Here is a 24,734-nt window from a genome sequence, read left to right on the forward strand (position 1 = left end):
TTGACAGTGCAAGCACTTTATTACTGGTACCATGAAGGTCCACTTGAATGGGCTCAAGTTTTATTGGGTAAGAGTTCCAGGCCGTGGCTCTCAGCTGTTGCATTCTCCTGTAGCTCCGATAAAGCACTGCTGTACATTCCCTTATTTAGTCAGGGACTCTCTGCTGACTCCAGTGCTTTCACTACGTCATTTACACCATACACCATGGTCCCCTAAGGAGACGCTCATTCCTGCCTAGGTAATGGAAGTTTGAAAGGCTGAGCACACGGAGATATAAGTAACATTGCTGAAGAATGTGAATGGGCAGGAGAGTTCAGAAAAGTGATCTGAGAGCTTCGGTTCACATCTCAGCAGAGACGTGCCACTGTTAATTTAAGGGCGAACTAAGAAGTGCCCACAGAGCACAGGCTATTTAGAGTTCAAAACTTTGGAGCAAATCATTTAACTGGCAAGAAGAGAGTTCTTCTCACTATTTTAACTCAAGACAGGCCTTGGGAAAGAAGGTCCCATGGTGTTTTCCTGTACCCAGAACTTCATCCCATTTCTGTTATGCTATTTACAAGCTGCCTGGCCTCTCCTTAAATGATTTCAGTGTACTGTATTCCTGAGAGTTTTTTTGTGATGTATTAAAAAGACCATGTGAGGCACTTTGAATCTATGCTATTTAGCCATGGAAAGATGTTCAAATAGCAGATACCCGACTGCTTTTAGGCCCAACGATAAAGCGGTGCTGATTTTTATTTGTCTCTAGTAAAAAATCCTGGTGCTCAGATGCCTCCATGTGAGGTGCCGGAAGATAAATGGCTGAATTGTGGCAGTGATTTCTTCCTGCTGTCAAACATCTGGATTTCCTGGTGATAATAAATATGATGTGTCATGTGACAGATATATTTCAGAGGATATTTCTTAACAGGATATAAGGAGTTCAAAAGACCAGGCCAAAGCTACATAGTACCCATTACTTTACACATAGCAGTGCCCCTTTAAAAACACTGATTTCATTCCAGCTGGCTAAGAAGTGCTCGGACTGAAGTTGGCACAGACGCCAAATCACAGAGACTTACGATGGTCTCTGAGAGCAGAGTGTGACCCAGGGCAAGAAGGGGTTGCTGAATTTTCATTGTAGATTTGGCCCTTTTAAAAGCCACCGTCAGCAAAGAAGGAAATTCACTCTCCCTACTTACTGCAAGGAGTGCTTTGTAGTGAAGGAGTTCTCTCAGACCTCCAGCTGAATGGCTCAAGTGTTACCAGAGCCAGGCTGACTGATCCTCCAAAAGCAGCCAGGCTCTGTGCCTCGTCTGGGGGTTTGATTTTTTAAGGAGATGAAAGCTGTCCCTCAGCTGCCTGTTTGCGAAAGGATCACTTACCCTCTGCTTGACAAGTTAGCACATAGCCGGCATTCTGGCACCGATGCCATCAGGTAACCACACAGACACACCAGCCTGCCTAATTGCACAGCTCTCAGCAGTTCTGCCTTCTCCCCCGATCATAAACAACAGGCGCTTCTCCGGGAAGCAGAGTGCCAGCCTGGCGAACAGGCCATATCACAGCTGCTCGAGGCTGCGTGGATTTGGGGAATCAGCTGCACAGACCCAACTAATCTCAGGCTGGCCTAACAGGAGGGCAGATTTCCCACTGCAACCCTGCAGCTTGGAGAGCATCTTTCAGTAGGGGCACCCCAAACTGAAATACGGGCTTTAGAGGCATACACACCATGGTTATTTCTCTCGCCTTAGGACCATGCCCCATGCTGGATATCTTGTCCTATCAGTTCACGAGGGAACTTGCTCAGAGAACAAGGAAGAGAAAATCAAAGACTGCTCTTTGGAATGGGCAACATTCCCTGGCATTGTCATTCCCGCTTGAATGAAACATCCCAATACAACTTGTGCCTCCTTGGTTGTTATATAACCTGGTCATTTGCCTCTAAAAGGTCATTTATCTCTTTTCACTCCCCCTAACATGATGTGTGTCCTGTAGGCCAGTGTTTCTCAACCTCTTTTTATAAAGTACCCCGTTAAAAAAAAATTATAAGTACCCCCTTTAAAAGAAAAAAAAAGTACCCCCAGTATCTACAGTTTTCAGACACACGACATTTTATTCTACCATTGCAACATATTTGTTTAAACAGCTTAATCGTAGCAGGGCGGATGATGAAATTTTTGGGTGTAAAAAGTACAAAAATAATAAAGCATTGTAAAACTTAAAACAAAAATTCAGTTTTCTCCAAATTTCAGTTGTGTTGACTCACCCCCCCAACTTCTCTCAAATACCCCTACGGGTACTCATACCACTGGTTGAGAAACACTGCTGTAGCCCACCTTCCTACGTCAATGATTCACAAATGACTTCTCATGTGATAGCTCAAGACCTTACCTGTCATCTTTCCTGAGCCACACTACCTGCCCTGTATGGCACATTTTCACTTAACCAGTCCCCAGACTGAATGAAGAGCTCTGCTTTGTGCCCAGCAGTTAGTGAATTCATGATGCGCCACCCCAAACAACTTGGCTACGTCTACACTGGCACCCTTTTCCGGAAATGCTTAAAATGGAACAGTTTTCCGTTATAAGTATTTCTGGAAAAAGCGCATCTACATTGGCAGGATGCTTTTCCAGAAAAGCACTTTTTCCGGAAAAGCGTCTGTGGCCAATGTAGATGCGCTTTTCCGGAAAAAAGCCCCGATCGCCATTTTCGCGATCAGGGCTTTTTTGCGGAAAAGACTACTGTGCTGTCTATACTGGCCCTTTTCCGAAACAGCTTTTCCGGAAAAGGACTTTTGCCTGAACGGGAGCAGCATAGTTTTTCCGGAAAAAAACTGACAATTTTACAGTAGATCGTCATTGCTTTTCTGGAAAAGCAAGTGGCCAGTGTAGACAGCTCGCAGCTTATCCCGGAAAAGCGGCTGCTTTTCCGGAATAAGTGGCCCAGTGTAGACATAGCTTGGTTTCAATTCAGAGTTTACAAGTGAGTGTGATGGCCAGGCCTGCTGCCGGGTAGGGTGAGGGGTGGGGCAAAGTGGTCCATTTCCCCGGGGTCTGAAGATTCAAAAGGGACTGGAGCTCCTGGCTATTGCTGCTGCTACTATGCCAGTGACAGCAGCCAGAGCCCCTTTGAATTGCCACCAGAGCGCTGCTCAGACAGCTCTGAGGGCTCTGGCGGTGGGAGGGAGCATGCTACGGTCTGGGCGACGCTAAGGACTGACGGCTCTTGGCCCCATCCCTTCTGAGTGAGGTCTCACCCTTTCTGGGGGCATGGAGGCAGGCCCCTCCCACACCTTGCCTGGGGCCCATGGAGCCTGTGGGGCCCATTGGTGATAGTCAGTCTAATTTGCACTTGATGCTTGGCAACATCACAAACCTGTATGTGGGCTTACCTGGCAGTCTCAGCTCACTAGACTGGCCGTGGTAGCTCTTGAATGAGATACCCTGGCAGAACTGTGAGGCAGACCCAGGGACAGGGGAGGTCAATGCCCTGACAAAGCTGTGAGAGGGAAACCTGAAAACTGCCTGACCACACTGAGCCAGCATGTTCAGGGTGACGCTAACTTAACCTCTTCAAAATTTCTGAATGTGAGGTGATACCAGGTAGGTCTTCAGCCACCTGCAAAACATGGAACGTTGCTGGATTTCTTAGTCAGAAAGAATTATAATGGGCCCTGCCCAGGGCCAAAACAATGTGTTTCTGGAAGGAAAACACACGCAGAGGGCCATGTTCTGGCTGGAGATGCTTAGAGGCACATGCCAGATAGTCCACAGCCAGCGGGGGCAGAGACAGCAACCCAGAGTCTCCTCCCCCAAGACCTTTCGCAGCCAGAGACATGGAAGAGGTGTGACCCAGGGGTAAGCTGAGCTGCATGTTTGTCCCCTGAAGTGTCAATGCTTGTTAAATATAGACTGCACATTAGGCATGAGAATGTTTAATTGCCGTGTAGATGTTCAGACTCGGGCTGGAGCTCTAAGACCTGGAGAGGGTCCCAGAGCTTAGGTTGCAACCTGAGCCTGCATTTTCAAATATCTACACCACAATTAAACAGCCCCTCTTAGCCCAGCCCCTGCAAACTTGAGTCAGCTGGCTCAGACAGGGAGCTGACGGGATCAATGAGCCCCTGGATAACGGGGAGGGAGGGGCTCTGTGCTCCTGGAAGGGGTGGGGCTGGAGCACTCAGCCCCCAGTGTCACTCAGATGGTCTGGGCCTCCCCCTGCCAGTTCACAGAGCCAGCTGGACCATGCGGTACAGGGCTCTGGAGTAGGCCATGCACGCTCCGGCAGTGATTCTAAAGGGCCAGTAGCAGTGGCAACAGCTGGGAACCCCAAGGCCCTTTAGAATCACAGGTCCCAGGGCTGTTGCACCCTTTGCAGCCCCCATCGGTGAGCCTCTGCACAGGCCAGCTGCAGGTGTCTAACTACAGTGCAGACGTACCCATAAATACGTTAGTTAGACAGATCACCACACCTGCAAAAGTGCCCAGAAGCCCAGCTGCAAGAAATGCTCTGTGGTTAGAAAAACACTTTCTTTGAACTGAAGGATTATTGAGCCATTTATAAATATTAGTCAACTAGCTCTCATCAAGGTATTAGGCTAATTTTATAAGGGGGAAACTGAGACAGAGAGCAAGCCCAAGGCCACAGTGGCAGAGCTAGAGATCAAAAGTGTCTCCAGTCAACCCCCTAAGCACTAGATTTACTCTAGACCTCAAAGCTGAGATTAAAAGAGGGGGAAGGGATACATTAACAAACATGAGAAGTCTCAGTGAGTAGGGACATAAGCCCCTTACAAACCAAAAGTAGCAAATATGGCCACAATGGTAAATATTCACTGAAACTGGGAACTGATTTTGAAGTGAGCAGAAGACAAAGCTGCTGGGCTGGATCACCTGCAAGGCCCGTCCTCTCCTTGCAATCAGAACTCACTGCAGGCAGAAGTCAGAAGCCAGAGCAGTACTCTAAGGCCAGGTCTACACTATGGGTCAAAGTTGAACTAAGCTACAGAACTCCAGCTGGGTGAATCATGTAGCTGGAGTCAATGAACCTTAGCTCAACTTACCGCAGCACCCCTACTGCGCGGGATCAGTGGGAGAAACTCTCCCAGCGACTTCCCTTACTCCTCCTGACCCGGTGGAGTACTGGAGTCAACAGGGATGCGATCAGCGGTCGATTTAGCGGGTCATTACTAGACCCACGAAATTGACCCCCCAGGAAATTGATTCCCACAGCATTGATCTCCTGCTAAGTGAAGACAAGACTCCCATATGTGGCAAGACTCCCTGCGCCGATTGTTACTGGGGCAAACCCAGGCACAGCAGGAGCGAGGCTGGCACTGCCAGGCAGACCAGATGAACCTCAGCAGGTTCCTTTGAGCAAAGGAAAGGACATTCTTTGGGTTCTAGATAGGCACCAACTGGAGAACCAGTGAACTGTGCTTAGAGGCAATCTATCCACTGCCTGGACAGAAGCATTAGCACAATGTATGAGAGGGGAGGACTCCTTAAGGAAAATGGCTGTGATGCCTTATTTCCTCTGACTCAAAAGTTTCCTTAATAGGAAATGGTTTCCAAGCTGTGTGAGCGAGGATGCTGGCCCCTGTGAGAGCAATGGATGCATTCCAACCCTGATGGAATCAAAACACGGGCAGTCTCGCCTTTGGATTTGAAGTGTAAATCGTGTGTACAGAAAAAAGCCCTTATATAAACTGACCAGTGCTCGGGGAGCAGCTTTGCCGCTCTCACAGCATTATTTATGGCCTTGCAGCTTTTTGAATGTGCCTTTTCCAGGGCACTACAAAGCCAAGCAGAAATGGAGAGAGCACCAGGCCTGCCCAGATGATGTAACAGGGAGTGCCCTGTGCCAAGATGAACATGGCCCAGTGCCGCTCGTGAGCTCAGGCAGCAGCACTGGTCTGTTCTTTTCATCAGAGCCTTCTCCACAGGACACTCTTTTGAAATGTGCTGCTATTTTCCTGAAAGTCTTTGCACAGAGCTCACTAAAAGCTCCACTCAGGAGCCTTGGTTCCCAATTCTGAGGTAAAATATTATCAGGTGAAGAACCTGCCTGGCTTCCAAGGGATTTTGGGGGGAAGCCAAGAGCTGATGGTGTTACTCCACGAGGAGTAACGGTAGTTCGAACTAGGAAGCCTAGTTCGAACTACCTAGTTCGTGCCCCGTGTAGCCGCGCTGCACGGGGTTCGAACCAGCGGGGTTTTAAAAATGGCGGCTCCCCGTTTATGCAAATGAAGCCCGGGAAATTCAAATCCCGGGCTTCATTTGCAAATGTGGTATGCCTACATTACCCCGCTAGTTCGAACTAGTGGGGTAGTGTAGACATACCCTTATTCCCTGTGCCTGCGTGGCAAAGAAAAGGGACAAGTCAAAAACCACCCATGAGCCCCATCCAGAGGCCCTGTCTCAGCCAAACTCCCATTGAATCCAATAGCTGTTTGCCTGGGTACAAAGTGAGGATAAATCTAGTTCTGGATCTTGCCACTCACACTTGCACTGAGTAGGACATTACTCATGCCACTGAAATCAGCCTGGTAACATATAAAAGGAACAGTTTGGGGTTTTTTAATTACGTCAGGCCCAATCCTTTGGTCCTTATGCCTGGCTAGATTCCATCACCATTACTCACGCTGAAACCCGCGAGACACCGCCAAAGTAAGCTACTACTTAGAGTAAGGGTGGCAGAACCTATCCCTCAGTGAGGACCTCAGTACCTGGCCCTGCATATATATTAATAAAAACCTCCTATTCTAGATTGTCAGTGACTCTTTTGATCGTTAAAGCCGAACAAACGTTCAGAAATTGACATGCCCTTTTCCCACCATTGCTGCACTTCACTTTGCTGGTGTCAAACTCCCGGCCCTGGAGCCATCAATGGCCCGATCACTTTCCTAATCCAACCAGCAAAATATTTTGAAAAAGTTATTTAATCAGGCCTACATGGCTGCTGGCCCACAGCAGTTGGGGGCAGAGTGCGGGCACTCACCCGCACACTCGGCTCCCAACAGCCCCCAGACTCCCAGCCCCCAGAGTCCTAGCCGCAGAGGATGCCACTTGGTCTGGGAAGCTGCACTGGCTGCCTCCGTTGCGACATGAACTGTGCTAGTCAAGGAGCCGCCTGAGCTGATGCGGGACGGTGGGGTTCACATTTGGTTATCCTGGAAGTGGGCCAGTGTAAGAGTGCAGATGTTCTGGGGAAGGGAAGCTTTGTAGGATCCAGGGCTCGTCCTGTGTCCAGGAGCCCAGGCAAAGACACTATCAACTTGCCTGTGCTGTATTGCCCACCTCAAGCATTCAAAACTCATGAATCAGTCCCACCACCCCTCAAAAAGAGACTGGCTTCTTGAAATCACAGATAAAAATACACTTGGGGATCTTTTTATGTGACATCTGGTGTTTGAGGTCTGTGGCTGAACTTGGGGTATGTTTTCTAGCTTTTCTCCCCAAACCATAAGATCTTAAAAAAAAAAGAAAAAAGAAAAAGAAGACTGGGATTCTCTTCCAATATCATGCACCAACAAACAAGCATAATGTACTAAGTCAAAGCTATCACAGTTGATAGCAACACAGGCTGCATCAGGTCCCAGATCTGGCTTAATTCTAACAACATGGCTGGGGCTTTCCACATACAAAAAAAGCCCCAATGATCAGGAGGCTTGTGATCACATCAGCAGAGTTGGCATCACTGATAACTAGCCAGTGTCCCAAAATGAATTAATAGTTTCACAGCTTACACCTGTGGATGGGACGGCTCTTCACACACCTCCTCTCTGCTGCAGGGATGTACCGGCAGCACTGTGGAGCTAGCAGCTGGAAGTCCCGCTGCACTGTGAGTTCTGGCAGGTTTTTAATTTCCTAGGGGCAGCAGACAGGGCTGGAGGATGGGTCTATGGGGGGTGGGAGGAGGTGATGCACAGAAACACACATCCCTGGAGCTCTGCCAGAGGGGGATGGCCACTGGCCCACGAGAAGCATTTGAGCACTGGCACTGGCCATAAGGTAAAGTGAGTTTCAGACCCCTGAACTAGATAGTCAGTTCCATCTTCTGTCTATAGGCCATTTCCCTTTGCATCTCACTCTGACATTGGTAGCATGCTGTATTGTTTGGGTCTCTAACAGATCAGGAAGAAAGATCAATTTTTAAAACTACAATTCTTTTCAATGTGTACTGATATTTCTATTCTCCAAGGCTTTTCTAGTGCCTATATTTTTTTTTGTGCAAGTACAAACCTAAATGGATGGTCTGCGCTACTAGCCAGTGTTGCTTTAAGCAAAGAGTCAGCAGGATTTATTTACAACCTGCAGCTGTTTGGCGAAAGACTCTAAGTGCACAGACAAAGAGAGAATCTAGCCAAAGTATTTCATATTAATTCTTTCTAGAGGATCTTAAAGCAGTCTGAGCTGAGAGGGCAGTTTCCAACCTGTCAGTAGCTGAGTTGACTTCTGCCTCATGATCCTGATAAATCATTAAAATACCTGGGTAAAGACAAATCGATCACTGGAGCAGGTACCTAGTCTCTAGACAGATACATGGCTTAGCAGTGGAACCGAATGCACCTGTCTGCCCTCCCCCACTATTCAGCATGGTTCCCGATCCATAGCCCTACCTCCTGAGTGGTGAAATCCAGCCAGTTTGCCTGACACTGAAGTTAGACTTACTGGCCTGTAATTGCCAGGATCATCTCTGGATCTCTTTTTAAAAATTGGTGTCACATTAGCTATCCTCCAGAATATTTGGTACAGAAGCTGATTTAAAGGATAGGTTACAAGCCACAATTAGTTAATTCTGCAATTTCACATTTGAGTTCCTTCAGAACTCTTGGGTGAATACCATCTGATCTCGGTGACTTGTTACTGATTAGTTTATTAATTAATTGGGAATCTCCAGAGTTTATGCTCCTTTCTATTTTCCTCACTAGGATTTAACTTCCACTTTTTAAGCAATACTTTTTTGTCTCTCACTGCTTCTTTTACTTTGTTGTTTAGCTACAGTGGCATTTTTTTGGTTCTTACTGTTTTTTAATTTGGGGTTCACATTTAATTTGAGCCTCTAATATGGTGTCCTTAAAAAATTTCCATGCAGCTTGCAGGGATTTCACTTTTGGCACCCCGCCTTTTCATTTCTGTTTAACTAGCTTCCTTATTTTTGTGTAGTTCCCCTTTCTGAAATCAAATCTATAACTTTGGGCTGCTGAGGTGTTTTCCCTACCACAGGGTTGTTAAATTTTATTACATTATGGTCACTATTTCCAAGCAGTCCAGCTATATTCACCTCTTGGACCAGACCCTGTGCTCTACTTAGGACTAAATCAAGAACTGCCTCTCCTCTTGTGGGTTCTCAGACTGGCTGCTCCAAGAAGCAGTCACTTAAGGTGGAAGAAACTTTATCTCTGCATCTTGTCCTGAGGTGACATGTACCCAGTCAATGTGGGGATAGTTGAAATCCCACATTATTACTGTGTTTTTTATTTTTATAGCCTCTCTAATCTCTGTTAACATTTCACAGTCACTATCACCATCCTGGTCAGGTGGTTGGTAATATATCTCTCCTGCTATAGACTTATTCTTAGAGCACAGAATTACGATCCATAGGATTTTTAGTGATCAACACAAGCAGTTCCATGCAGCAGAGAAGAAGTATAGGACTGTGATGAGAGCATTAGCCTGGAAATGTGGGTGCAAGTCCCTTCTCCACCACAGAGTTCGCCGTGTGCCCTTGGGCAAGTCACTTAGCCTCTCTATGTTTTAACTCTCCATCTCTAAAATGGGGATAACAGAGCCCCCCCCAACCCACAGGGTTGTGTCTAGATGCTACAGGAGCCAGACTGACAGCTTGGTGGCATGCACTGACATACTATGCAGCTGCAGGGAGCCTTGCTCGATGAAAAGCTACTCTTCTATAAAACTGCATTAACAAACATCACAACTGGACATGCGGTGTGTCTACAGTGCCTGGGTCAGGGCTGGAGCTCCTACCTGGAGGCTGCAATCTCCGCCTTCTGCCTGGCAATGGCCGCTGCCCTCTGAGCCCCTTCCACGCTCCTGTCCACCTTCAGCCTGATCTTGGAGCTCTTTAGAGGGATCACCCGCTTCTTCATGCCTTTGATCAGGACGTTCAACCGGTACTTGCCTTCCTCCTTCTTGCCATCCGGCAGGGTGGTGCAGCCATAGCCATGCCGCACATTGTCCAGCCACTCGCCCTCGTACTTCAGGCCGCTCGACCTCTCGCTCACCCCGAAGCCCGAGCGCTTGTCGTTCTTCCACTCGCCCATGTAGGACTCTGTGGTGGTGGCATCGATGTCAGATTCGAAGGGCGGGAACTCCTCCCCTTCCGCCCCTTCACCCAAGCTGACAGTGGAGGTGGCATCGCTGGCCGCCGAGCTGATGCCGCTCTCGCTCTTGAGGAAGCTGAGGCGGCTCTTCTGGCTGGCCAGGGAGGTTTTGGACTCTGATTTCTTTAGCTTCCCCAGCAGAGATCCCCGTCGGAAGAGGCCCCCTTTTTTCAGCTTGTTGGCTGCAGGATCTGCATACAGACTGAGGGCAAAGCCTCCCCGATTGATAGTGGGGGACAGGAGGATGCTTTCTGGGCTGGCCACCGGTGAGTCCTGCTGTGGCAAGGTGCCGTTGCTGTGCTCGCTACGGAGGGATGACAGAGAGGTTCGGAGCGGGGAGCGGACCACAGACGCCATGCCGTACGGGACGCTCTGACGGACGCCGTATCCGTGACGCATGCCGTTGGTGAATTGGCCTTGGTACGTTCCTACAGGGAAGAATGGGGACTTTGTTAAGCATGGCACTTTCCCCCTCAAACCGTTGCCTGGATACAAGGCACATGTACAGCCAGTGAAACCACTGCATGGCATAATGGCGGCTCTCAGGCCTGTACCCCTCTGCGTCAGAGCTGCACAAGTGATGATCAGTTTGTAGCAGCCCCTACAGCCAGGCAGCTTGGAGAACAGATGCCAGCCATATTCCCTGCCCTGACAGACAATGAGTATTCTCCTTTAGCTCAACAGGTACAGGCCAGCGGCAAAATTCTGCTCCAGTTACACCAGGTGTACACCCAAAATATCTCTAATGGACACTGTATTTACACCAGCATGACTGGGAGCAGACTTTCTGACCAAACAAAACTGAACACCCTTGCCCCGCCCCTTCTCTGAAGCCCCGCCCCACCTGTTCCATCCCACCTCCTTCTGTCACACCCTCACTCATTAGCTCACTCGTGTTCACTGGCCTGGGGAGGGTCCCTTTTTGACTGGATGTTCAGTTGAAAACTGGACACCTGGAAACCCGCCATACCTGGAATTTTAGGTTGTGTGTTCTACACCTGCTGGCTGAGAGCCACTGTATCCATTCTGTATTGTGCAGTCTGCGACTGAACTGGCTCCCCTGTAGCCTCAGGACAACCCCTTTCAGTCCATTGCCCTGCTCCACTCTGTGAGATTCATAATATTGGCCACCACTATTGCTGCACATGGTGAAAATAGCTAATATAGTGTACAGTGACAGCCACCTCCCCATGGACCAGCTCCACACTGGGCTGCCTAGCAGAGGCGGGGGGTTAATTAAAGGTTGGGAAGAAGGAGGGTCTTGTGGCCAAGGCACTGGACTGACTCGGGGTCAGTTTTTGGTTCTTCCTGTGAGTCTTCGGGTAAGTTACTCAGCCTAGGTTCCTCATTTGAATGATGGTGATAAAACATCCACCTACTTCACAGGGGTGTTGTAGGTTGCGAGTGCTCAGATATCAATGTGCACATTCAAAGGTTGCGAGTGCTCAGATATCAATGTGGCTGGGCCCAAAGAAGCACCTGGATAGAGCAAAACTGTCCTCAAAATGCTGGGGAGTCTCTAGAAGACAACTCTGAAAGGAGTGTGTGTCTGCCCTGGAGGCTGGGATGTTTGGAGAGACTCCTCTCCATTTCCCATCCCCCTTTGAAGGGTTTGCATTACATTAAGCTTCTCTTTGGCTGAGGGTGACTCCCTCAGCATCCCCCAGTGGAAGAGGAAAGAACAGGGCTCAGAGTGACACCAGAAGTTCCCTTCCCTGTCAGGAACAAGCAGGCTGCTCCCACAGCGCTCCAGCTCCCGCTGGTCTGCGGTGTCAGGAACACAGTGTGGACTGCAGCCGTCCCTCACGCATTACCTCAGCGTGGAGTCAAACTGCCCCTGGGATAAGCCACTGTCATCAAATCATCAAAATGTAAGGCAGGAAGCGACTTCAAGGGACCAGCAGAATGTCTCCCCCCACACTCAGGCAGGGTATATCTTGGCCCTCCCCAACAGGTGTTTGTCCTGTTCTTCAAAACCTCCAGTGACAGGGATTCCACAGCCTCCCTCAATAACCTTATAATTAGAGAATTTTCCTAATGTGCAACCTAGATCTCCCATGCTGCTAACTGAGCCAATTTACTTCTGGAGCTGCTCTCGGTAGATATGGAGAACCACTGATCACCAATCTCTTTATAATGACCTTCCCAGAGTTGTAAACTGTTATCCCGCCTCTCCCCACCCCCCATTCTGCACCCTCCCTCCCCCAACCTTCTCTTCACTAGACTTTGGGTAAGTCACTTCAGTGCCTGTGCCACAGTTGGCATAGTTGTAAAACAGAGTTAACCTGCCTGTCCCCGGAGCTGAATGAGGTTTAATTTCCTAATGCAAGATCCACTCTTGGAAGGGTAGTAGAGAAGAGCCATGTGGCCTACAGAGAAAATCTTTCTTATACTGTGCTGGGGGCAGGAATACCATTGTGGCACCTCCATACAGAATGATCAAAAGAAGCAGCGTTTCACTGGGGGGAGCCTGTTTCCTGCCCGGCCAATTCCAGCCCCAGAATGCTAATGTGGCTCACACCAGAATCTCTGTCTCCCTGGATTTCCCTCACTCTGTTGATATGGTTGCCTCAGTAACTGCTGCTTTTGTTTTTGGGGAGTTGCCAGTCAAGCTCTGCCTCCATCCATCCCTGGTGCTGCAGCATCGGAATGGGCCATCCCTTCCCGAAATCTGCAGAGCACAACACAGCACAAAACACACTCCCCCCACCACGCTGCTCTCAGGCTGCAAATGAAAGGTCCTAGTGGAGGGCAGGTGTTAAATACCATTGCATAGCATGATCACTCACCCCTTCTAAAGGTTCCATTTCTCCAGGCAAATAGACAGCTGTGTAGGGGGCATTTTTACGGGCATTTGTTCTAAAGCAGCCACTTCCCATTAAACTGGGAGAAGACGTACTGCCAGACTGATTTACTGGCAAGTAGCAGAGTGCAAGCACCCGTAGAGAAGAAAACCTTAAGCAGAGATGGGCACAGAAAGCATATACCCTGCCACAGCATGTTACTGGAGACACTGCCTGCTAATTAGCATTAGGAAGGGTGGTGATAGCAGGGGTGTTACTTCCATTAACTTTGACTCCCTCCCTTTTCCAGCTTTCCCCAAAAGGGAAGGATCAACCTGGTTCCAAGAAATTAAATCCCACAATCTATTACTCAGCTGAAAATGGTCCTGCCCAAGGGATGGTTTCTGAGTCCTTCTTTGGCAATAATGGGAGTGAATGTTTTACAGTCTCCCCAGCCAGTTCTGCCAAATAATCTTCACTCTCAAATGACTGATTTCATTGAAATCCTCTTTGAACCTGTCAGCGGGGTTATAACTCCAGCAGCTGGGGACAGAAGATGGGCCCAGATGCAGCAGCAGCACAAATCCTTCCCCAAGGGCGTCTGTCCAGCTGTCTAAGTTCTCACGTTGTACTCGTCAGCAAAGTGCCTGGCACCTCAGCCTGGAGCTACGAAAACTACAAACGAGGGCACCAAAGAACCCAACCATCACGCAGCATTTGGTTTCCCTGTCGAGATGGCTAGACCAAGGGCTGGGTTTGAGCTAAGAGCTGTGGTGTGAAGTGGCCACCTGCCGAATGGGAACAACCTACCATGGCAAAATTCTCTTCATCCTGTTTCCTGGCATGGTTTGGAGAAACTGCTTTAGAGTCAAGAGGCACAGATTCCATTCTCTGCTCGGCAACTATGGGAGCTTGGGCACACATTGGATCCCCTTTTCCCCTCTGTAAATGGGAGCAATGCTCCTTTCTCACGTTTAATGTTCATCTATAAATCAGTTCACATTCTGTTTAGGGACAGCCTATGGACCCTACCACTTTGCTCTGCTTGTACAGGGGTTGCAGCCTGAGAGCTGAGTTGCCCCATCGTATGAGACCTTTCTGTAGGACATTAGTGACCTTCAGCCTCTCTCAGTGCCTTAAGGCTAGAAGGCTCCCTCCAATACTGGCTCCATATTAGCTTGAAGCTGAATTCTAGCAAGTCTTTGATGCCCAATACATTTTAACAACTCACCCAGGGTCACATCCATGACGAGACCTCCTGTTAACTAAAACTGTGCTCTGACCACTAGACAATGACACCTCCCAGCCACATTCTCTAGGCACCCAGCCACATTGGAGGGGTAGGATTTTAAAAATCTCAATTAGGTGCCCATCTCCTCTTGACTGTCAATGAGATTTAGGTGCCCAACTCCTTTAGGCACTTTTGAAAATCCCACTCAAGGTCTTTTACGTGTGTTCACAGGCCCATTTTAGAACTGGTTGAGGCTGGTTTAGCCTCAACCATTTAAACCTAGAATGGCTGGCCAGTGATGCTACACTTGGTTTAAGCTGGTTTCAGACCTGACCATGCTCCCTAGCCCTCCCTTGTTAAGGATTAATTTGTTTCAAACAGTTAAGCTCAGGTGGCTAAATGTCTCATGTGGATGGGGCCTAAGCAGGGTCCCAGACTAAGCAGGCAGAGAAGATGAGGCACTGAAGTCTGTGGCTATGCCCACCGCATGAAGTTGGACAAACAGTGATTCCCTGTGAAGGGCCAGGACCCAGTTTTGGGCACAATACAGGAAAGCCATGCTTTATACCCTCTTTCAGAGCTTTCACCCTCTTGCCCTGGAAAAACCATAAAACAAACCCCAGAGCCTCACTGGGCAACTGCTGACAGTCTGAGGTGGCCACTGCTGTGTAGTATTGAATAATGAAGTCAAGAAGTAGCAGAAAGACAACTTATATTCCTGCACCAGCCTGCTAGTCACATATCATTAGACAACATATGGAACTGGTCAAGGAGACGGGGGAGCCGGTATCCTCTTCCCAGCAAGGTCTGTCACCAATGCAAGAGGGGCGGGGAGAAAGCCAAGGAAAGAGGTGTTAAGCAGGTGGAATCAATGTTAGCATAAACCTTCACTCACAGTCCACTCATCTGCTAAAAGACACAATGCTCCTCTCATTTACACTGATGAGAAACAGAAGTCGATTTCCTTATGGTCAGTAGAGTTACAGTGACATCAAAGTAATGTCATAGGACAATGCCCAGCAATTAGCGTAGGGCACATGGAAAAGGAGGGGCGGTTAACCACGAGTAGGGGCGGAAGAGGTACATCACAGAGTCACCTAGCAACCTTGTTACTTACCTCGCTATAGAAACCATTTTTGTATCTGAAAACAAGGCCAACGTGGACCTAGCTGGCACCTACGCAAAGGCGAGTCAGGGTATTTACCAAAGGCATGTTCCAGGCTACCAAAGGGTCATCCTACTATGGTAAGTCACAAACACCTGTAGGCTAGCGATCAATTAACACGGTATAAAACTATAGTGAAGACAAGCTCTAAAAAGAGGCATCATCTTTATTGCAAGGGGAGTTTGAAATTTTAACCCAGGATAATCAATATATAAAGATCCTCATGTAGACAATACTTCATTTTAACATATATTAGACTGAACTCCTCTTTAGGTTTACACCAGGGCTACTCAACTTTGGAAGCCTGGGGGACCACAATTATATCCTCAGCACATGTCGAGGGCCACAACTTAAGTGTGGTTGCATGTACATGCAAATATATGTGCATATATATGCAAATAGCTTTTTTCACACTGACGGGCATGAATCCAAAGATTAAGGCAAGATTACACAACATGCAGGCTCCATTTAAGTCAGTTCTACTGATATTAATAAAATGCAATATTTACCCAATTTCCACCCATATGACAGTACTTTTAATAAGCAATGACAGTCCAGGAATTGAACTACTAAAATGCATATCAACAGAAGACCATTATATTGACTACTTCTTTTGGCTTCACAACAGTCCAGGAATTTAACTACTAAAATCAGTACTTTTTTTGTGATGGCACGCCCCGGGCATACTGGTAACTATTGTCAGAGGAGACTTCACTGGCATTTTTCTGGGGCTGCTTGGTTTCCGACAGAAGGTGCCAGTGCGCTTTTTTTTTTGGCTCAAAAAGTTTTTTGTTTTTTCTTTTTTGCTCAACAACTTTCCCCCAGAGTACCAGCACCATTTTTCTTACAAAAAAAAGCACTGACTAAAACACATAACAACCCAAACTGCACAGTAAACCCAAGCCGCACCGCGGGCCGCAAACAAATGGGCCACATGTGGCCAACGGGCCGCGTGTTGAGTAGCCCTGATTTACACTGACAAGATAATGTACCTTGTTTACATTAGGGCTTAACACATGAAAGCTACTCCAGGTGAAAAATGCATCCATCCTTTCTTCCCCCCTAGAGTACATGTTCAGACAAGGTTTTTTTCTGATTTAACTAAATTGGTTTAAAAAAACATTTTGCACTAAATTGTACAGAGCCAAGCCCTTAGCTAATACTGCATGTAAAGCCTTTTAAATTCACTGGATTAAAGGATCTATAAAATGTAAAACTATTTATTCTGCATCATTAATACATGTTGGATTAGGACCATGTACAAATCGGCCATCTTCCACTGTGTGAAGATCAAAGCTGTGTGCCAATTTTAATAAAGTCATATGATTTAAACACAAAGATGGGTGGAGGTTGGAGGGGTGGGCATGGACAAAATGAGTACATGTTTTTCCTAGATATGTTCCCCCGTTAGGGCCGGCTTTAATAAATAGTCACATTCAGAAAGAGCGAAGTCTGTACTCCGCCCCAGCAAATTGCTTTCCTCCTAGAAAATCACAATGTTACCCCTCTGCCTAAGCTGAGCTACGGATTTGTATGTGACCTGGTTAGGCATTTGCATGGAAACATTTCTTCTCTTCTTCCTTCACCTTTTTTTTTAATGGTTACAATAACAGGCCCTGGCCTTTGAGACCTCCCATATGCTTTCCCTCCAAATCAGAGGCAAATACAGAAGACTGCAGCAGTTTGAAGAGTCCTGAATATCTGAATTTTGTCTCGGATGGGGCAAAAACCTTGCGTTCTTTCATTAGAGCAGGAGTGGAGAACTTTTTTTGATTCGGCAGCCACTGACCCACAGAAAAATCAGTTGGCGGCCGCACACAAGTGAGAAGCAAAAAACAAAAAATAAACCCTCACTGATGTAGCCCCCGACTGAGAAGGAGAAAGATGCACCCGACATTGCCTTGGCACACCAGAGCCTAATGGGTCCCAGGCTAGTAGATTGTGTGTGCTCCAACCCCATGGGGGGACAAGCCAGAGGCCATATCCAGCCCTCAGGCCTTAGGTTCCCCACCTCTGCATTACAGTCAGAAGCTTGGTGCTGGTGACCCCTATTTCAGACCAGGGGTAGAAATCTGGCAAAAGCTAAAAAAAATTAAAAGTCTTCAAAACAGTTTTGAAAAATGCAGCTTCATGGCATAATCTTCTTGGTATGAAAAATCATCTAGAGTTGGAACAGCAGATACCTCAGGGGTGAGTGAAGGCAGAAGGGAAAGAAACAGACCTGGGCTGGAAATCACATCCAAGGCTGAAGCAGTCAGCCTGGTCTCTTTCTTCAGATCCATATACTGCTGGGATAATTCATACCCACACCACACTGCACAGCACAGAATGTGCAGTCCTCTCACCGCTACATCTTGGAGAAATACAGTTGTTCATAAGACCAAGGGTGGCCACAGGAGTGGGGCAGGGAAAAGTGACACACAGCTATGCTCTGTACAGTCTGGCTAAAAATACCCACTCATCACCGAGTTGGAGAGAAAGCACCGGTCTTCCCCTGCCAAGGCCCATCAGGACAAGCCCAATGATGCAAAGCAGAGAAAGGAATGTACAGAGGCAGGTGGGAGAGGAAACAGAACCTCACTTTCTCTCACCACGCAAGGCAAAGCCGGAACACACAGATGTGCAGAGGCGAATGGCCAGAATGTTAATTTGCTGAGTCACTCTGTCACCAAGAACTTCCCATTGGTTTCAGCTCCCACCTGGGCATGCTCAGGCCAGGCCAGATGGCTGATAGATCAAGTAACAGGATGGATGGGGAGCTGTGCAGATTGGAATGAAAACAATAAAAAGCAAAAAAATTAATAAAATGCAATATTTACCCAATTTCCACCCATATGACAGTACTTTTAATAAGCAATGACAGTCCAGGAATTGAACTACTAAAATGCATATCAACAGAAGACCATTATATTGACTACTTCTTTGTTTTGGCTTCACAACAGTCCAGGAATTTAACTACTAAAATCAGTACTTTTTTTGTGATGGCACGCCCCGGACATACTGGTAACTATTGTCAGAGGAGACTTCACTGGCATTTTTCTGGGGCTGCTTGGCTTCCGACAGAAGGTGCCAGCGCGCTTTTTTTTTTTTTTGGCTCAAAAAGTTTTTTGTTTTTTCTTTTTTGCTCAACAACTTTCCCCCAGATAGATCAAGTAACAGGATGGATGGGGAGCTGTGCAGATTGGAATGAAAACAATAAAAAGCAAAAAAATTAATAAAATGCAATATTTACCCAATTTCCACCCATATGACAGTACTTTTAATAAGCAATGACAGTCCAGGAATTGAACTACTAAAATGCATATCAACAGAAGACCATTATATTGACTACTTCTTTGTTTTGGCTTCACAACAGTCCAGGAATTTAACTACTAAAATCAGTACTTTTTTTGTGATGGCACGCCCCGGACATACTGGTAACTATTGTCAGAGGAGACTTCACTGGCATTTTTCTGGGGCTGCTTGGCTTCCGACAGAAGGTGCCAGCGCGCTTTTTTTTTTTTTTGGCTCAAAAAGTTTTTTGTTTTTTCTTTTTTGCTCAACAACTTTCCCCCAGATAGATCAAGTAACAGGATGGATGGGGAGCTGTGCAGATTGGAATGAAAACAATAAAAAGCAAAAAAATCCAACATCATGAGTGGGAGGGTTTGTTGTTGTTTTTTTTTTATGACAAGAAATCCTACAAATTTCCCCTGTTCTCTACACAATAGATACCAGACATGACTCTTACTAACCCCTGTTAGGTACATAGGGAGTCCAGCTGGTTTCTGTGTTTTTGCTGGGTTTCTAGAGATTTCTGGGTGTGCTCCTAAAGAAACGGAACTGACCCTGTTTATTGTTAGACACACTAAAATGGGAAGGCTCAAGCTGCAGTGCGGATTAAACATGGTCTCTGGAGCCCTCAGTCTCACTCATTCTGGCTGTGTCTACATTGGCATGATCTTGCGCCAAAGCGGCCGCTTTCGCGCAAAAACATGCTGCCTGTCTACACTGGCGGGGAGTTCTTGCGCAAGAACACTGACGTTCTAATGTATGAAATCAGGGCTTCTTGCGCAAGAACTATGATGCTCCCGGCTCAGGAATAAGCCCTCTTGCGCAACTGTTCCCGCGCAAGAGGCCAGTGTAGACAGGCAACATGAATTTCTTGCGCAAGAAAGTCCGATGGCTAAAATGGCCATCAGAGCTTTCTTGCGCAAGAGAGCATCTACACTGGCACAGATGCTCTTGCGCAAAAGCACATCTCTTGCACAAAGGCACATGCCTGTGTAGACGCTCTCTTGTGCAAATACTTTAACGCAAGAACTCTTGTGTTAAAGAGTATTTGCTCAAGATCATGCCTATGTAGACACAGCCTCTGATTCACAAAATTGTGGGCAGTGTTCTCTGAAAGCTGAGTGTTTGGGCGGCCACCCAGTAGAGATTCAAATGCTGCCAGTGGATTACAACAGCGCCCACAACCATTTCCACTGGTGGTGCCAACTTCACATGCCTCGGTGCACACACTAAAATTTTTCTGCACATGGATGAAAAAATTAGAGGGAACATTGGTTGTGTGTGCCCTCTACTTATGGGCAGATGATATAATGCACCTTCCTTGAGCAGCAATGGTCAATTAATACCGAGGCAGGATGATCATTGATGGCCTCAAAAGCGAGGGTGCTTCATGGCATGAACCATGGTTTTTTCTTCAGGAGATAGCACCCTCTTTCCTTTTGCACACTGGGCATAAGGTGCAGGATAACAAACTCTCATTGTGGTTTTAGAGAGCTTATTTGCCAACTTACTGGAAACAGCTAACATTGTATCCCTAATTTTTACAGCACTGATACCTTGACGATAGACCTGCTAGAAGTACTTAGTGTGACTGACAGATATATTAAATACACAAGAAAGACAAACTAATGAAAACTTAGTGCCTGCTGTTAGAACAGAAGTGAGGATTGATTTGTGACCGTGCATAACTAAAAAGCCTCAGTTTGGGGGCCAGATTCAGTCTTGGTAAAGCACCGCTGAAAAGACAGCATGGCTAGTGGACAGGAAACTGGATTCTGAACTGGAAGACTGGGATGCTGTTTCATAAGAATGGCCACACTGGGTCAGATCAAAGGTCCATCTAGCTCACTATCCTATCTGCCAACGATGGCCAATGCCAGATGCCCCAGAGGGAGGGATCACAACAGGTAATCATCACATGATCCCTCTTCTGTCATCCATTTCCAGACCAAGGCTAAGGACATCATCCTACCCATCCTGGCTAATAGCCATTGATGGACCTAACCTCCATGAACTTCTCTAGCTCTTTTTTGAACCCTGTTAAAGTCCTAGTCTTCACAACATCCTCTGTCAAGTAGTTCCACAGGTTGACTGCGAACTGCGTGAAGAAAAACTTCCTTTAGTTTGTTTTAAACCTGCTACCTATTCATTTCATTTATTGACCCCTAGTTCTTATATTATGGGAACAAGTAAATAACTTTTCCTTATTCACTTTTTCCACACCAGTCATGATTTTATAGACCTCTATCATATCCCCCTTAGTCTCCTCTTTTCTAAGTTGAAAAGTCCTAGTCTTTTTAATCTCACTTCATATGGGACCCATTCCAAATCCCTAATCATTTTTGTTGCCCTTCTCTGAATCTTTTCCAAGGCCACTATATCTTTTTTGAGATGAAGCGACCACATCTGTATGCAGTATTCCAGATGTGGGCAAATATAGAGGCAATAAGATATTCTCTGTCTTATTCTCTATCCCTTTTTTAATTATTCCTAACATCCTCTTTGCTTTTTTGACTGCCGCTGCAAACTGAGTGGATCTTTTCCGAGAACTATCCATAATGACTCCAAGATCTGTCCCTGAGCAGTTGTAGCTAAATTAGTCCCCATTATATTGTATGCACAGTTGGGACTACTTTTTCCAGTGTGCATTACTTTACATTTATCAACAATAAATTTCTTTTGCCATTTTGTTGCCCAATCACTTAGTTTGGTGAAATCTTTTTGAAGCTCTTCACGGTCTTCTTTGGTCTTAACTATCTAGAGCAGTTTAGTGTCATCTGTAAATTTTGCCACCTCACTGTTTACCCCTTTCTCCAAATCATTTATAAATAAGTTGAATAGGATTGGTCCCAGGACAGACCTTTGGCAGACACCACTAGTTGATGATGACCTCTGCTAGAGCCATGCTGCATGACCCAGGTGAACCACTTACCCACGGTTAAATGAGAACGCTTTCTTTGTAAAGCACCTTAAGGAGGAGCTGTACTGTACAAGCCCTGTTATTGTTATTTTCGGTGGGCCCTGACTTTTGGGTGGATGGGCAATGACAGACTGTGTTAGCTCAACTCCTCCCCCAATGCCATGCTCTCTTCCTGTCCCTGCCATGCCCAGACACAGGGCTTCACTTGCCAAGCGGGGCTGCTAGAAAATGGCAAAGCAGAGCTGCCGGCGTGTTGCTTTCTGAGGGGCGGACGCACAGCTCTGCCCTGGATTTAGGTGCCTGAGCGACGCTCTGGGCTTTTGAGGCAACACTGCACCCTGGCTCAGATTTGGCTGGGCCTGGACGCTAAGCGGGTGGCCCCTGGCCAACCTGTGGCTATGCTCTGGGTAGGTAGTATGAAGAATCCCCAGACTTTTGCTAGCTATTGTCTGCACTTGGCAATACACAGTGACAGAACTAGCAGCAAAATCATGGCAACTGCCTGAGCTCCAGCCCTAGAGAAATCCCCTCTAAGCCTCAATCCCCTCTCAGCTTGATTAGTGCTGGTAATTCCCGCTTCAGTGGCATCCCCGTGGCCCAGGTGCCCAGCCCTGCTGCTGCTCACTTTCTCATATACTCACAGACACGTCGCTTCTCTCCTTAGTTCCCTTCCCAGGCTCCACATTCATTTCAGGGTCCAGAGAATTGCCCTACCTGCTTTTAGAACCTGCCACAGACTCACCTTGGCCAGCCCCATGGACCTTCTGCCTCTTTCCTTCTCTAATCTCCTCCCATCACTCATCATAACACACAATTTCACTACTGTGGATGCATGAAGCATCTTCTCTGCAGAGCCTATCAGCTGCAACAGCCTCTCTCTAGCTCTTCACCTCACGGAGTCTTCAGCTGAGTTCATAGCTCTCCTGAAACTTGCTTCACTCTTTTTCACGTTTCCCACCAGTCTCATGACAACTGAATTGAATTATTTCCCTGTGAGGTGAATTTACACCAGGGCTTTCTCTCAGCTCCCTAGAAACAGCTGGACACAGCAAACTGTTTGCAGGCCATAGTTTGGACAAAAGACATTTTTAAAAGTTCTACAGTTGCATTGAAGATCAGGAGCTGAAAATCAGATATTTACATTAGCAGCAGCTCCTGAGTGGTTTAGTGTGATCAATTCTCTCTCCCCCCCCCCCGCCCCCCGCCGGCTCTCCAGACACACCCATCTTTCTCTTTTGTACAAAAATGACGGGGGTTTGTGTCGGTTAGGAATAAGGCCAGGGCGGGGAGCTCAGTCAATGAGTCATTTACTCAGCATTGTAACATGCTTAGCTCACTCACACACACATACAGGGCATCCCCGATCCTAGCTCCTCTTCGCCTTCACTTATAAGGTACTGTACTCTTAGAGGGCCCCAGTCTCACTCTGTGAACAAAACTATATCATGGTGCTCTGAGTTAATTACATTTTTAAACAAACAAACAAACAAACATGTTCTTTATACCTTCAAATATGACAACAGGCTAAGAGCGGGTGACGGACCTCACCTTATTGGAGCTCACCCTCCTTTCATGCCTAGTTGCTAGGGAGTTAGAAGCAATTCAGGGTTGCTCTTTGTCACAGCACATGGTAGGTCCATCTGGCTTTCCCAGATCTTTCATTCGGGTACCTCAGTACAAATTTTGATCTTGCAAATGGCCAGCAGGTGTATGTGGGGAGACAGGTTGGATACATCAACCACATGGCTTATCCAGTTCCTACTCATCCCACCTTGCTTCTCATTTTCAGTGTCAGTTACTACTCACAAGCCTTGCATAACACTCTGTCAGAGAAATTCATATGTTGAATGACCTGCTCAGACACACATCAAGCCTGGACCTAATTGTCCAATAAAATTAGGAGACACTTGACAGCTCCACCACCTCAGTCTGGGTACAGATCAGCTCTTTGCAGCTAACCAGCATCAAACTAGTTCAGTATTGGGGATGGGAGACCACACAGGCATATCAATAACTAAACATTGCATAAAATGATTTCGGTGATTCAGTAAATCACGTCTTTCTGGATCCATATTTAGCCAGTGGCCCAAGGTTGTGTCAGGCATACTTTATGTGGCATGGTCCCTAATGAGTCTAGATTCTACTTTAATGGTGAACAAGACCCAAGGAGTGTGACACTATTCCTGAGGAAGTTCTGTGCCACTGTGCCCATGCAGAATTCATGTCCCCTTAGGTTGGTATTTTTTTCCCCTGAAGAAAAGTGATTGTTCTGGGAAGATTCTGCAGTTACAACTTTTTACCCACCAGAGGCTGCTGTGGCACCAGAAGAGAAGACAAGTTGGTTCAGAACTGGAGCAGCCAGTTATGGAGACAGAGGGGCCAGAGGCTGCATTCTTCACAGCTCCCTGCCTGCAGGACCCAGTGAGGAGGCACAGAATATGGGGGAATGTGGAAAAAATGTGGCGCACAGTGCTGCTAAGGGGCCATATTGACTGGGATTCAGAAGGGTTAGTGGGACTGAAGGACATGGGAGCTGTACATGATCTTTCGAAAAAGGATTCTTTTTTTAAAGAACCGCATCTAGTCAATAGTTTCACTTTCAAAATACCCGTTTTCGAAAGAACGTGTGGCCGCCATTATGAAATGAAGCACGGGAAATTCAAATCTCGGCTTCATTTGCAATTTCGATCTGTCTAATTTACATCCCTCTTTCAAAAGAGGGATGTAGTTTAGACATAGCCTTACATAGCAGGTAATCTACTTCTATATTGTAGTTTAAATGAATTATCACTTAAAGTTCTTCATTACTATACCTAGTAAGGAGTCTAAACATTTCCTGAATTTTGTTGTTGTTGAGTGTGTTGTTACAGACATACTTCCTGACAAGCCTTTTGAAATAAATTACCAATATAATTGAAACTGGTGTGGTTAGATGTTATTTTGACAAATAAAATACGCAGAATTTTAAAATATTGTGTACAGAATTTTAATTTTCTTTTTTGCACTGAACCTCCCCCTCACCCTTGCCAAGA

The 24,734-nt window shown here is 46.8% G+C and overlaps 1 protein-coding gene across 2 annotated transcripts in view; it reads right to left on the minus strand.

The window, feature by feature from the left end:
* JPH2 (junctophilin 2) overlaps window positions 1-24,734 on the minus strand; it is a 77,838-nt gene that overhangs the window by 49,217 nt on the left and 3,887 nt on the right. For both annotated transcript variants that reach the window (XR_016347044.1, XM_014578147.4), the window contains exon 2: window positions 9,975-10,758. Coding sequence is in view for 1 of the 2 variants with exons in the window: in XM_014578147.4 (XP_014433633.3) it covers window positions 9,975-10,758 (784 nt within the window). In the remaining variant the exon portion in view is untranslated. The remainder of the gene's footprint in view (window positions 1-9,974; window positions 10,759-24,734) is intronic.

Source organism: Pelodiscus sinensis, chromosome 17, assembly GCF_052426305.1.
Source record: "Pelodiscus sinensis isolate ZL-2025 chromosome 17, ASM5242630v1, whole genome shotgun sequence".
NCBI classification, from domain to species: Eukaryota; Metazoa; Chordata; order Testudines; family Trionychidae; genus Pelodiscus; species Pelodiscus sinensis.